General features: G+C 23.7%; 3 protein-coding genes across 3 annotated transcripts; all 3 read right to left on the bottom strand.

The window, feature by feature from the left end:
- Window positions 1-2,080: 2,080 nt before the first annotated feature.
- Window positions 2,081-3,479, bottom strand: LOC122857917 (integrator complex subunit 12-like). The gene is made up of 5 exons (XM_044160449.1): window positions 3,388-3,479; window positions 3,011-3,195; window positions 2,601-2,945; window positions 2,461-2,524; window positions 2,081-2,389 (listed from the first exon to the last, which is right to left on the bottom strand). Exons 2-5 carry the CDS (start codon window positions 3,167-3,169, stop codon window positions 2,127-2,129), a joined length of 831 nt encoding a protein of 276 aa, XP_044016384.1. The 5' UTR covers window positions 3,170-3,195; window positions 3,388-3,479; the 3' UTR covers window positions 2,081-2,126.
- A 163-nt stretch (window positions 3,480-3,642) lies between these two features.
- On the bottom strand, window positions 3,643-4,643 carry LOC122857915 (ER membrane protein complex subunit 6). The gene is made up of 5 exons (XM_044160448.1): window positions 4,599-4,643; window positions 4,318-4,478; window positions 4,159-4,251; window positions 4,011-4,030; window positions 3,643-3,917 (listed from the first exon to the last, which is right to left on the bottom strand). Exons 1-5 carry the CDS (start codon window positions 4,636-4,638, stop codon window positions 3,887-3,889), a joined length of 345 nt encoding a protein of 114 aa, XP_044016383.1. The 5' UTR covers window positions 4,639-4,643; the 3' UTR covers window positions 3,643-3,886.
- A 446-nt stretch (window positions 4,644-5,089) lies between these two features.
- Window positions 5,090-6,013, bottom strand: LOC122856497. The gene is made up of 2 exons (XM_044158172.1): window positions 5,810-6,013; window positions 5,090-5,728 (listed from the first exon to the last, which is right to left on the bottom strand). The coding sequence occupies exons 1-2, from the start codon at window positions 6,005-6,007 to the stop codon at window positions 5,090-5,092; spliced, it is 837 nt and encodes a 278-aa protein (XP_044014107.1). The 5' UTR covers window positions 6,008-6,013.
- Window positions 6,014-13,849: the final 7,836 nt, after the last annotated feature.

Here is a 13,849-nt window from a genome sequence, read left to right as displayed (position 1 = left end):
TACAATAGCATTTTATGTAATTATTTAAGATAAAATTAAAACAGAAAAATAATAAAAATAAAAATAAAAAAAAACAATAATACTCAATAATTGTTTCGTAATAAAAAAAGCTGACTGAATGACAAATGTTCAATTTTTTAAAATAAATTTTCTTTTTTTTTTACAGGAATTTTTTACACAATTATTTATATTTTTTTTTTTTATTTATTCTATTTAAATTATACAAAGTAATTTGTATGAAATATAAAACGCTTAGAATAAAACTCGTTGATGCACCAGAAAAAATAAAAAATTTATTTAAAAAAATATATCATATTTAAAATCATCGAATTTTTTAAACTAAAAATTTTTTAATCGTCCAATTGATATACAAATTCAATAAAAAAAAATAAAAAACAATTTATTCAAAGTGCAGAGAAAAAAAGGATAAATGTTTTCACAATTATTTTAACTGTCAATAATGTGTACTTAAATTAAATTTAAACTAAAAAAAAACATAATTAAAACAAAAATTATAATGAAATTATTTATAATAAAAAGAAAAAATTAAAATCCAATTTTTCTCTGTAATAAATTTCGAATAATTTTTAAAAATTATAAATAAAAAAAATATTGTATTTATTTATGTCAATTTATGACGAGTGTATGTCAATCTGTGCAGTGTAATTTATTTGGCAACGACGACGGCAATCCGTCCTAGCGTAAAAAAAAATTGTAGATATAGAAATGCAATTAATATTTTTATTTAAATATATCAAAAATATATATATAAATATTTTTTTTTTTTCTTTCGTTGTACCTATTTACGTGGGGGCTTGTGTCTTCCCATTAAAAAAAAAAATAATACTTTTTTAATTAGTAATAATTACGTTAATATTTTTGTTGAATTATTTTTTTTCTTTTTGATTATTAAGAAAGAAAAAAATTGGTAGAATTATTTTACTAAAAATTCAGGGTTATTTGATTTTTACTATTAATTCTAATAATTATTATTTATTATTAATATTTTTCTCTAATTATTTATTTTTAGACTAAAAGATATAGATAATTTTCTTGTTTTTTTTTCAAACAATAATCGTGCAGATTGACGTACTCTAATATATATAAATATTTATATTTTTTTTTGTCTAAAATTTCACTGCTGTCGTTGATAATGACCCTCCTTATTGTTTCTAATATTTTTTCATAATTATTTTTATCAATAAAATACTAAAATATATTTAAAAAAAAAAACGTGAGAATATAGAGCAAAAAAAAAATACGTGTTAACATAAAAAACAAAAAAAAAATAATAATAAAAAACTGTAGTAATTGTATTTTTACAATATGTATTCCCCCTCAAAAATCGTCAAAAAAAAGTGTAAAAAAAAATGATTATGGATTGCTCGACCTGATTCCATCCAGTTTAGAAAAAAAAAATGGTAAAGTAAATTAAGATAAACAATGAAATTAGAATGAACAAAAAAAAGAGAACGATATTAAAAAATTAAAGAAACAAAGCAAGAGGCCGAAAAGTATCGTCAATTTGTATAAATGTGAATTGTAAAATTGTGTATTTTATTTAAAAAAAAGGAATGAATAATTGATTGATTGATTAAAAAAAAAAAAAATGATATTAATTAAAATAAAATGTGTATAATATTAATAAAAAATGATTGAATGATTTGGCCTTAGGACGAACTCTGGACGAAGCTTTGTTTCTGCGATGATTTTAGTCATATACAAATTTAATAATGATAATTATTGTAATAATGAAAATAATAATAATAACAATTATTGATAATAATATTAAAAATATTAATAATCAATTTATTTGAAAATATTTCAACGGGGTTTTAATTGTAATTATATGAAGAAAAAAAAAAGAAAACAAATCCAATGTAAATATTAATCCTGTCCATTTTTATTCTCCTCTTTTTTGCTGTCTATTTATTGAATAAGTCAACAATTGATAAATAAAATAATTTTAAAAAACAAAATTACATATATATTGATAATATACATAAAAAAAAATTGATTTTATTTAAAAAACTGAATTACAAAGTTTTTCTTTCTAAAAAAAATTAAATGGATTCTATTATTAATTATTGATATTAAAAGAAAAAAGATTTGATATTTTAACTTGATTAATCTGAAGTATTTGCTTTTGATTTATGACTGGACTTATCACTTGAATTTTTTGATGACGATGAGTATTTTGATGAATTACTTGTCGTACGTTTGTCTTTTGTTTTAGATCTTGTTGATGATGAGGAAGATGATGATGATTCTTTTGATCTACCACCAATGATATTGATAGTTGGTGTTACTTTTTGTGATGTTGATATTGATGAATCACTTGTGTTTGAATGACTTGAAGAACTTTTATGTTTATCAGAATGTTTGGAGCCTAGTATAATTAATATTATTTATTTTTTTGTGTTAAATAAAATTAAAATTATATAAATTTATAATACATACTTGATTTTTTAATATCTTTTTTACTATCAGCTTGTGGTTTTGGTGAGCCTTTATCTTTTGGTGGCTAAAATTAATTATAAAAATACAAATAAACAAAGTTATTAATTTATAAATTTTCTAAATAATAAATTTATGCTAACCTGATGTGCTTTGATGCAATTTGAACAATACCAAATTAATTTAGGAACATCAATTTGTGTATCTTGTATTGTTGGTGTATGACATTCTTGATGATAAAGTGAATGACAATCACCACACTCAACAAGTCTATTTCTTGCACCAACATCCATTCCTTTACAAACTACACATGTTAAATCATCCTCTAAAATTTCAGCAAGTGGATCATCAATTGCAATCATGTCAACAATTTCATCTGGTGAATTACTTTTACTTGATTTATCTGAATGTTTTGATGATATTGAACTTTTACTTTTTTTACTACTGCAACTACTATGATCACTCAATACTGGCTCTTCCATTGTGTACTAAATCAAAAATTATAATTACTATAAATAATAGGTACTATACATTTTTTCTATAATTTATTTACCTTTTTTTGTAGGACATTTGATAGCATTTTAGATGCTCCAATTTTTTGTTTAATTTTATCATCAAGAAGAGCTCTCAATTGTTCCAATGTATCTTTATTTGATGAATGAAGTAATCTAAGTCCTTGAATAAAATCAGGATCCAAATCTGATTGTGACATTTTTAATTAAATTTATTTTATGATTACTGAAATAAACAAATAAATTATCAACATTAATAATCAGTTATCAGTCACATAAATATTCAAATTTTTTAGGTTATGTTTACATTCTTAATTTTTTTTTTTAAATTGTCAACAAATAAATTTAAATGACAACGTAATTTATTTATAAAATATAAACATTGTTAAAATATCAATAAATCAACTAATTAAATTACCAATTTTTTGTGTTTATTAATTATTTTTAAAACAATACATCAACACAGATGTTTTTTCTTGTGTTGACAGTTCAGTTTACACTGTCAATTTTAAATGATTTTAATCACAAAAAATAAACAATACAATATAAAATTAAATAAGCTTTCAGTTATTCAACAAAAAAATACATTAGACATAAAAAATTACTCAATATTTAACAAAATAATTAAAGAAGATGTATAGTTTTTTCCATTATAAATAAATTCATTTATTAACTTTAATAGTTTACATGTGCTAAATGCTGACATGATCACAAAGTGACAAGTTATTATTGTGAAATACATAAAACTATATAAAAACAAAAAAAAAAAAAAGTATTCACAATAAAGTGATTTTGGTAGTTTGTTGATTATTCATTAACAACTGGATGATGTCTCATTATCTGTTGAAATGATAATTACGTATTTATTTGAAAATAATTGAAGTGCTCATTGATAATGAAAATGTGATGTTTTTTCCTCAGTATACGTGAACCATTCCATACAAAAATCTAAGTAAAATTATTAAGAATAATATAATTATCAATTAAATTAATAAATACCCCAAGTGTTTGTAATATTTATATGAAAAATAAAAAGGATACGTCCAGAATAATACGTAGGTCTGATCAGCAACAGCATCATCAAATACATTGTCAAGAAAAATCATTAAAATTAAATAAATAAAAAATGATAAATATCCAGTAAGTTGAATAATTATTTAAATAATTGATATTAATTAGTAAAGGATACAAAAAGACCTCCAAAAAATCCATTTGTCAACAAACTGTGTCTACTGATGAAAAATTTTTTCCACTGTCCTCCAGCTTTCATCAATAACATTGCCTTAAATGACAAAATAAAATTATTAATAATATAAATTTAATTGTTTAATGATAAATACGAGATTACCCATAAACTAAAAACAGCAAATAGATAAAATCCAAATCCATATAGACCAGTTAAACCAAGTAGACCAGCAGTACCACCAGACAAAGCTGCCATCGAAATTTTACAATATTCAACAACTGCTGCATTATTTCTAACTGCACCTTCACTGTATGCAACAAAATCTGTTTAAAAAAAATATATATTATTAATAAATAGAGTGTTGATAAATTAATGAAAATAATAACCTCAATTATATATGTCAATTAACAATTATTTTTTTTATTTTCAATTTATTGACTTACCCTCAGATTTACTTTCTTTTGATTTAATTTTTCTTGGCATTTTAAATATTATTTATTTATAAATTTATATTTTATTATTTATTAAAATTTATTTATTGCTCTTGTGTGTGTTTATTATTGAATAAATTTTATTATTGTTATTTGTTATATGTGTCAGCTTTAAATGTAATTATCAAGCAGCTGATAATGGATGCGTTCCAAAAATCACTAAGTCGATGACATTTGGAACGCACCTCATGACAATGCCACTATATATATGTAGTCATTTTTAAATAGTCGGTGATGCTGGTCGCAATCCATATATAATTATTTTTTTTATTTTAGATTTTTTTTAGGACAAAAATAATGACAAATTAATGAAAATAAATTAATTGCAAGTAAATAAATTTTTTATTGTTATTTATTAAATTAATATAATAGTTTCTTTATTTCTCCAGCTCTAGACTAAAAAAAAAAAACATTATTTGGTTGACCCACTATGATGAAAATAATCAATTATCAGTTTCAATATTTTCATATATACTTATTGGTGCTTCACGATGTTCTGTTAATTCATCTATTTTTCTGACCCCTTCACTAGTTACCTTTGTATTTCTAATGAATAAACTATGCAAAGTTGGTAAATTTTGAACGAGTTTAATTACCCCTTTATCAGTGACATTAATGCAATTTGATATATCCAAGGAGATCAATTTTTGATTAGATAAACATTGAATTGATTCATCAGTGATGTATTCATTTTTTTCTGATTGCTGACCAAAGATATCATATAAACCAAGAAAGAAAAATTTTAATTCTTGTAAATTATCAATTGCACTCATACCAATATCAGTTATATTTGTGCCAATTATGTCTAAAATCCTTAATTTTTTAGCATTATTACAAAGATTAATCAAAAATTCATCTCTAACACCATAATCACAAGAAATAAATAACTTCTCGAGATTTTTCAAATTCCCAATTGGATACATATTGACTTTTTTATCAATCATTGGATGATCTTTCTCCCAAGCAAGCATTAATCTGAGATCAACCAAATTTTTCATTTCACCTATCGACTGGAGTAATAGTTGACTCAGTCCAAGATTACGTATACATAAAAATTCCAAAGCAATTAGTCGAGGAAATACCTGAAAAATAAATAAATAATTTATTCAAATTAAATATTTTTTCTTGTAATTATATAATAAATATTAAAAATTTAAACTTACTGAAGCCAATGAATCTGGTAGGAAAATATCATATCTGTCCAAAGGACATGAAAGTTCTAAACTTTTCAAGGTTCCACCAATTTGTTCTAATGACTTGGCTAAAGTCATTGGTAGAGTTGAATTTTCACATTGCCATTTAATCGTCAGATCTCTAAGGTGCAACATATTAGAAAAAACATTTTCAAAATCTTGACTCATTATTTCTTTGAATCCTAAATAAAGGGTCTCGAGATTTGGACAATTAGCTCTGATTATTGGCATTATTCGAGAAAGAGGATAATCTCTTACATCTAGAAGCGTTAAATGAATTCCACAGAGATTAATTAGGTACTCCGGATCATTTGCTGTTTCATATAATTCATTAAGTGATACATTTTTATTGTTTTCAAATGTATATTTTGTGAAGCATGAAGTAAGAAACCCGTTCTTCCAATTTTGGCATACTAAAAAATTGATTAAATATTTTCATTAGTATATATTCAGAGTAATACGAAATTTTGTTTTTATCATTAGAAATTATAGTGTTGTTATTTTCTTACTTTTTTTGAGTCGTGGTTGACTAGCAAATAGAATATCCATTTTAATCATACGCAAATCATACTGTGCTATTTGTTTTCTGGTACAATATAAATTATCATGACATACAATATAATTATTATCATCATCATCATCATCATCATCATCATCATCATCATCTTCATCATGATTATCATAATTTTCTATAGATATTCCACTGACATTTGAGGATTTTTTTGATAACTCAAGCTGTATAAGAAAAAAATTAGTTTATTATTTAATTGAATCAATAATCAACATTAACAGTAGCTACAAAAATAGAATATATATAATTTAAAACTTACTTCTTCTTTTGAAATTATTATGAATTTTTCTTGCCATTCGGTAGGACTTAAATTATTCGCAGTCTCCATGTTTCTCTCACTTATTGGATTAGACTTTATATTTTATTTTGGGTTAACTTAAAAAAAAATATTATATATACCGTCAAATAATAAATTCGAAAAATTTACCAGAAACAACAATTGTTTAATGAAGCTAATGTGTAAATAATTGATTGTTTAAAAAGTTAGTTTAGGAGTGAAATCGATTGCCACGTGGTGTGTAACCTTATTTTTATATAAAACCGTATATGTTGCTGTTTAACTGTGTCCTGCAACCAGACCAACTGCAGTACTGTGCTGTGATGTTCTGCACTGAATAACTGAACCAACTGAACTGAACTGAACTGCAGTATTTAAATTTAAATAACTATATATATTGTGATGACGTGTGTATATGAAATTATAGTAACACTGCTTGCAGCTACAATCTACTCTTTTTTTTTTGCTGTTTTTTGTTTTCTAAATTTTTGAAATTACTTGATTATGTTTATTCAAATATTTTTATTTCATTCTCATTTACATATAAATAATATTATCAATATTTTAATTTTCAAATATTTTCCATTAAGTATATAAATATATACTAGTAAAAATATAAACAAATTAAGAAAAAAAAATTACAATTACTATTAATATAATGATTTATAACATAAATTGAAAAATTATTTATATTTACAATTATTATTTATTCATGCATTAAACAATATGGTCGAGAGTGTTTATTGAAAAATTCACACTATGTGCTTTTCAAATAAGATTAGATATTCATGAATTTAAAAAACAAAATTAAGACAATTAAAATATAAGGCGTTCCGATTAATTTCAAATATTTAAGTATCAACTATTTTAAAATTACAAAAAAATATATAGTATAATTACCATCCAATAATCTTTTGTTTTTGGAAAAATTGAAAAAGTAAGTTTGAAAACCAGCAAATTACATGTAATGATTTTTTTATTCATTTATTTTTAGGACGAGAAATAATAAATGAATAAAAATAAATTAATTGCAAGAAAATATTTAAATTAATACATTTTTATTGTTATTTATTAAATAAATATAATAGTTTCTTTATTTCTCTAGCTCTAGACTAAAAAAAAAAAAACATTATTTGATTCCACTGATGATTTGAAAATAATCAATCGACATTTTCAATATTTTCATTTACATACATACGCGTAACAGATCTTTACGATGTTTTGTTAATTGATATATTTTTTCGACAGCTTCACTAGTTACCTTTGTATTTCTAGTGTATAAACTTCTTAAACTTGGTAAATTTTTAACAAGTTTAAGTACTGATTCATCAGTAATTTTAATGCAATTTGATATATCCAAGGAGTACAATTTTTTATTAAATAAACATTGAATTGATTCATCAGTGATAAATTCATGCTTTTTTGATCGCGGACGATAACCAGTTAAACCCAGACAGAACCTTTCTAATTCTTGTAAATTATCAATTGCACTCATACCAATATCAGTTATATTTGTGCCAATTATTTGTAAATCCTTTAATTTTTTAGCATTATTACAAAGATTAATCAAAAATTCATCTCTAACACCATAATCACAAGAAATATGTAACTTTTCGAGATTTTTCAAATTTCCAATTGGATACATATTGATTCTTATATCAAACATTGGATGATTTAGCGGCCAATGATGCATTAATCTCAGGCTAACCAAATTCTCAATTTCACCTATAGACTGGAGTAATAGTTGACTTAGTCCAAGAGTACGTATAGTTAAATACTTCAAAGCAATTAGTCGAGGAAATACCTGAAAAATAAATAAATAGTTTATTAAAAATTAAATAATTTTTATTGTAATATATAATATGTATTAAAAATTTACACTTACCAAAGCCAATGAATCTGGTAAAAATATATCATTACGTTCTAAGAAAGATGAAAGTTCTAAACTTTCCAAGGTTCCACCAATTTGTTTCATTGACTTGGCTAAAGTCAATGGTAGAGTCGAATTTTTACATTGCCATTCAATCGACAGTGTTCTAAGGTGAGACATTTTAGAAAAACAATTTTCAAAATCTTGACTCATTATTTCTTTGAATGCTAAATAAAGATCCTCAAGATTTGGACAATTAGCATTGATTATTGGCATTATTTGAGAAATAGGATAACCTCTTACATCTAGATAAGTTAAATTATTTCCACAGAGTTTAATTAGGTACTCTAGATCATTTGCTTTTTCATGTAATTCATTAACTGAATCATTTTCATTGCTTTGGAATGTATATGTTGTAAAGCATGAGGGAAGAAACCTGTTCTTCCAATTTTTGCATACTGAAAAATTAATTAAATATTTTCATTAGTATATTTAGGGTAATACATTATTTTCGTTTTTAGCATTAAAAATTATAGTGTTGTTATTTTCTTACTTTTTTCGAGTCGTGGCTGACTAGCAAATAGAGGAGCCATGCGAATCATACGCGAATCATACTGTGCTTTTTGTATTTCGCTATATCCAATTTTATTATCATCATCGGTATATTCAACATTATCAGAATCAGAATCAGAATCAGAATCAGAATCAGAATCAGAAACAGAATCAGAATCAGAATCAGAATCAGAATCAGAATTAGAATTATAATTAGAAGAAGAATCATCATCATCATCATCATCATCATCATCATCATCATCGTCATTAACTAAACGACATGCAATACCTTTATCATGTGAGGGTTTTATTGATAACTCAAGCTGTATAAATTGCAAGCAAAAAAAATTGGTTTATTTATTTATTGAATCAATCAAAAATAAACATTAACAGTATAGCTTCAAAAATAAAATATAATATTTATAAAATATAATTTAAAACTTACTTCTTCTTTTGAAATTATTATGAATTTTTCTTGCCATTCGGTAGGACTTAAATTTGCAGTCTCCATATTTATTTCACTTATTGAATGAGTCTCCATATTTTATTTTGGGTTAACTTCAAAAAAAAAATATTATATACCGTCAAATAATAAATTCGAAAAATTTACTAGAAACAACAATTGTCTAATGAAGTTAATGTGTAAATAATTGATTGTTTAAAAAGTTAGTTTAGGAGTGAAATCGATTGCCACGTGGTGTGTAACCTTATTTTATATAAAGCCGTATGTGTTGCTGTCCAACTGTGGCTGAAACCAGTTCAACTGCAGTTCTATGCTGTGGTGTTCTGTACTGAGTAACTGAACCAACTGAACTGAACTGCAGTATTTACATTTAAATAACTATATAGTAATATGACATGTGTATATGGAATTATAATAATACACTGCTTGCAACTACAATGTACTCTTTTTTTTTTGCTGTTTTTTGCTTTATAAATTTTTAAAATAAAAATTATTTTTTCCAAAAATAAAAAAAAAATATAGATTATTTGTTTGTTTACATGTTTATGTTCATTTAAATATTTTTATTTTATTTTCATTTTCAATAATGTTCCATTAAGTACTTATTATATTAAATATATACTATTAAAAATATAGACAAACAAAAAAAAAAAATTACAATTACTATTAATATAATGATTTACAATATAAATTTAATAATTAATTATTAACAATTATGATTATTTATTCATGCATTAAAAAATATGGTCAAGAGTGTTTATTGAAAAATTCACACTATGTGCTTTTCAAATAAGATTAGATATTTATGAATTTTAAAAAAGAAATTAAGACATAATTAAAATAAGGTGTTTTCATTAATTTCGAGTATTTAAGTATTAACTATTTTAAAATTATAAAAAAATATGTAGTATAATTATCATCAGATAATCTTTTGTTTTTTTAATTATTGAAAAAGTAAGTTTAAAAACCAGCAAATTACATGTAATGATTTTTTTATTCATCTATTTTTAGGACGAGAAATAATAAATGAATAAAAATAAATTAATTGCAAGTAAATATTTAAATTAATACATTTTTTATTGTTATTTATTGAAATCATATAATAGTTTCTTTATTACTCCAGATCTAGACTATAAGCAAAAAAAATCATTACTTGATTCCACCGATGATTTGAAAATAATCATTTACCAGTTTCAATATTTTCATATACACATAGTACTTCTTTACGATGTTTTGTTAATTGATATATTTTTCTGACCCCTTCACTAGTTACCTTTGTATTTCTAATGAATAAATCATCTAAAATTGGTAAATTTTTAACAAGTTTAATTACCCCTTTATCAGTGACATTAATGCAATTTGATATATCCAAGGAGATCAATTTTTGATTAAATAAACATTGAATTGATTCATCAGTGATAAATTCATTTTTTTCTGATTGCGGACCAAAATTATTTAAACCAAGACAGAACATTTCTAATTCTTGTAAATTATCAATTGCACTCATACCAATATCAGTTATATTTGTGCCAATTATACGTAAAATCCTTAATTTTTTAGCATTATCACAAAGATTAATCAAAAATTCATCTCTAACACCATAATCACAAGAAAGCAATAACTTTTCGAGATTTTTCAAATTCCCAATTGGATACATATTTACTTTTTTATCAATCATTGGATGATTTTTCTGCCGAGCAAACAAAAATCTGAGATCAGCCAAATTTTTTATTTCACCTATCGACTGGAGTAGTAGTTGACTCAGTCCAAGATTACTTATACTTAAAAATTTCAAAGCAATTAGTCGAGGAAATACCTGAAAAATAAATAAATAATTTATTCAAATTAAATATTTTTTCTTGTAATTATATAATAAATATTAAAAATTTAATCTTACTGAAGCCAATGAATCTGGTAAGAAAATATCATATCTGTCCAAAGGACATGAAAGTTCTAAAGATTCCAAGGTTCCACCAATTTGTTTTATTGACTTGACTAAAGTCATTGGTAGAGTTGAGTTTTCGCATTGCCAATCAATCCACAGTCTTCTAAGGTGAGACATATTAGAAAAAACATTTTCGAAATCTTGACTCATTATTTCTTTGAATCCTGAATAAAGGGTCTCAAGATTCGGACAATTAGCATTGATTATTGGCATTATTTGAGAAATAGGATATTTCATTACATTTAGATAAGTTAAATTACTTCCACAAAGTTTAATTAGGTACTCTAGATCATTTGCTTCTTCATGTAATTCATTAACTGAATCATTGTCATTGCTTTGGATTGTGTATGTTGTAAAGCATGAACGAAGAAACCCGTTCTTCCAATTTTGGCATACTAAAAAATTAATTAAATATTTTCATTAATATATATTCGGAGAAATACGAAATTTTGTTTTTATCATTAGAAATTATAGTGTTGTTATTTTCTTACTTTTTTCGAGTCGTGGTTGACTAGCAAATAGAGGAGCCATGCGAATCATACGCGAATCATACTGTGTTTTTCGTATTTTGCTATATAACCTATTTTTATAATCATCATCATCATCATCACTATCAGTATAATCATAGTCATCGTCATCATCATCATCAGCATTATCAGAATCAGAATCATCCTCATCATCATAACTATCATCATTATCTTCAAAATCTTCATAATCATTATCGTCATCGTCATCGTCATTAACTATACGACATGCAATACGTGCAATACCTTTATCATGTGAGGGTTTTATTGATAACTCAAGCTGTATAAATTGCAAGCAAAAAAAATTGGTTTAATTATTTATAAACATAAACATTAACAGTATAGCTTCAAAAATAAAATATATAATATTTATAAAATATAATTTAAAACTTACTTCTTCTTTTGAAATTATTATGAATTTTTCTTGCCATTCGGTAGGACTTAAATTTGCAGTCTCCATGTTTCTCTCACTTATTGGATTAGACTCCATATTTTATTTTGGGTTAACTTCAAAAAAAAAAATATTATATACCGTCAAATAATAAATTCGAGAAATTTGCAGGAAACAACAATTGTCTAATGAAGTTATCGTGTAAATAATTGATTGTTTAAAAAGTTAGTTTAGGAGTGGAATCTATTGCCACGTGGTGTGTAACTTTATTTTTATAAAATGGTATGTTACTGTCTATAACTGTGTCCAACTGTGTTGTGCTGTTCTGTACTGAATAACTGAACCAACTGAACTGAACCGAGCTGCAATATTTAGATTTTAATAACTATATAGTAATATGACGTGTTGATGGAATTAGTAACACTGCTTGCGACTGCAATCTACTCTTTTTTGCTTTTTAAATTTTTCAAATAAAAATTATTTTTTCTAAAAATAAAAAAATATAGATAATTTGTTTGTTTGTTTGAATTTAATTTTTTTTTTTTTTTATTTTCATCCCTATGTAAATGATAATATCAATATTTTAATATTCGAAAATGTATATACTTACTATAATATTAATATAATGATTTATAATATAAATTCAATAATTTATTATTGACAATTATAATTTATTCGTGATTCAAACAATAATATGATCAAGAGTGTTTCTTAAAAAATTCACACTATGTGCTTTCAAAATAAGACTAGAGATTTAAAATATTTTTAAAAAGAAATTATGACGATTAAAATAAGGCATTCTGATTAATTTCGAGTATTTAAAGTGAAATTTACCAAAGTTAGTTTTTAGCCAAAGAAATAAGACTTCCCCTATACTCTTTCCTAAAAACATTTGATGCCGTGTCGTCTTCTCCCAAACTAACTTTGGTGAATTTCACTTTTAAGTATCAAGTATTTTGAAATTATAAAAAATTATATAGTATAATTATCATTGAATAATCTTTTGTTTTTTTAAATTGAAACAAAAAAAATTCAATAACCTGTAAATTTTATGTAATAAAATTTGTGGGTTAATATTTTTTTTATTTATTTATTTTTAGGACAAGAAATAACAAATAAATAGAACCAAATTAATTGCAAGTAATTATTTAAATTGAGACGTTTTTATTATTATCTATTAAATTAATATAATATTGCCTTTATTTATCTAACTCTAGATTATAAGCAAAAAAAAAACATTATTTGATAATAATCAATCAACATTTTCTATACGATCATTTACAATTAGTGGGATTTTACAATGTTTTTTTAATTCATATATTTTACTGACAGCTTCATTAGTTACCTTGGCATTCGTAATATATAAGCATTCTAAACTTGGTAAATTTTTAAAAATGTCAATGACATTTGGAACGCA

This window comes from Aphidius gifuensis, linkage group LG5 (assembly GCF_014905175.1).
Source record: "Aphidius gifuensis isolate YNYX2018 linkage group LG5, ASM1490517v1, whole genome shotgun sequence".
In the NCBI taxonomy this organism is placed as follows: Eukaryota; Metazoa; Arthropoda; class Insecta; order Hymenoptera; family Braconidae; genus Aphidius; species Aphidius gifuensis.
Note: the sequence above shows the minus strand (reverse complement) of the source record. Positions and strands in the feature narration are given on the sequence as shown.

What these genes read in the sequence shown, in the direction of transcription:
- LOC122857915 (XM_044160448.1), bottom strand. Translation starts at nt 4,638, where the DNA reads ATGCCAAGAAAAATTAAATCAAAAGAAAGTAAATCTGAGG. An exon ending in TTGCTGTTTTTAGTTTATGG is followed by an intron (nt 4,252 to 4,317) that starts GTAATCTCGTAT and finishes TTGTCATTTAAG; the next exon opens with GCAATGTTATTGATGAAAGC. An exon ending in GATTTTTTGGAGGTCTTTTT is followed by an intron (nt 4,031 to 4,158) that starts GTATCCTTTACT and finishes GTTGCTGATCAG; the next exon opens with ACCTACGTATTATTCTGGAC.
- LOC122857917 (XM_044160449.1), bottom strand. Translation starts at nt 3,169, where the DNA reads ATGTCACAATCAGATTTGGATCCTGATTTTATTCAAGGACTTAGATTA. An exon ending in ATTGCATCAAAGCACATCAG is followed by an intron (nt 2,525 to 2,600) that starts GTTAGCATAAAT and finishes AATTAATTTTAG; the next exon opens with CCACCAAAAGATAAAGGCTC. An exon ending in AAAAGATATTAAAAAATCAA is followed by an intron (nt 2,390 to 2,460) that starts GTATGTATTATA and finishes TAATTATACTAG; the next exon opens with GCTCCAAACATTCTGATAAA.
- LOC122856497 (XM_044158172.1), bottom strand. Translation starts at nt 6,007, where the DNA reads ATGAGTCAAGATTTTGAAAATGTTTTTTCTAATATGTTGCACCTTAGA. An exon ending in TACCAGATTCATTGGCTTCA is followed by an intron (nt 5,729 to 5,809) that starts GTAAGTTTAAAT and finishes TTTATTTTTCAG; the next exon opens with GTATTTCCTCGACTAATTGC.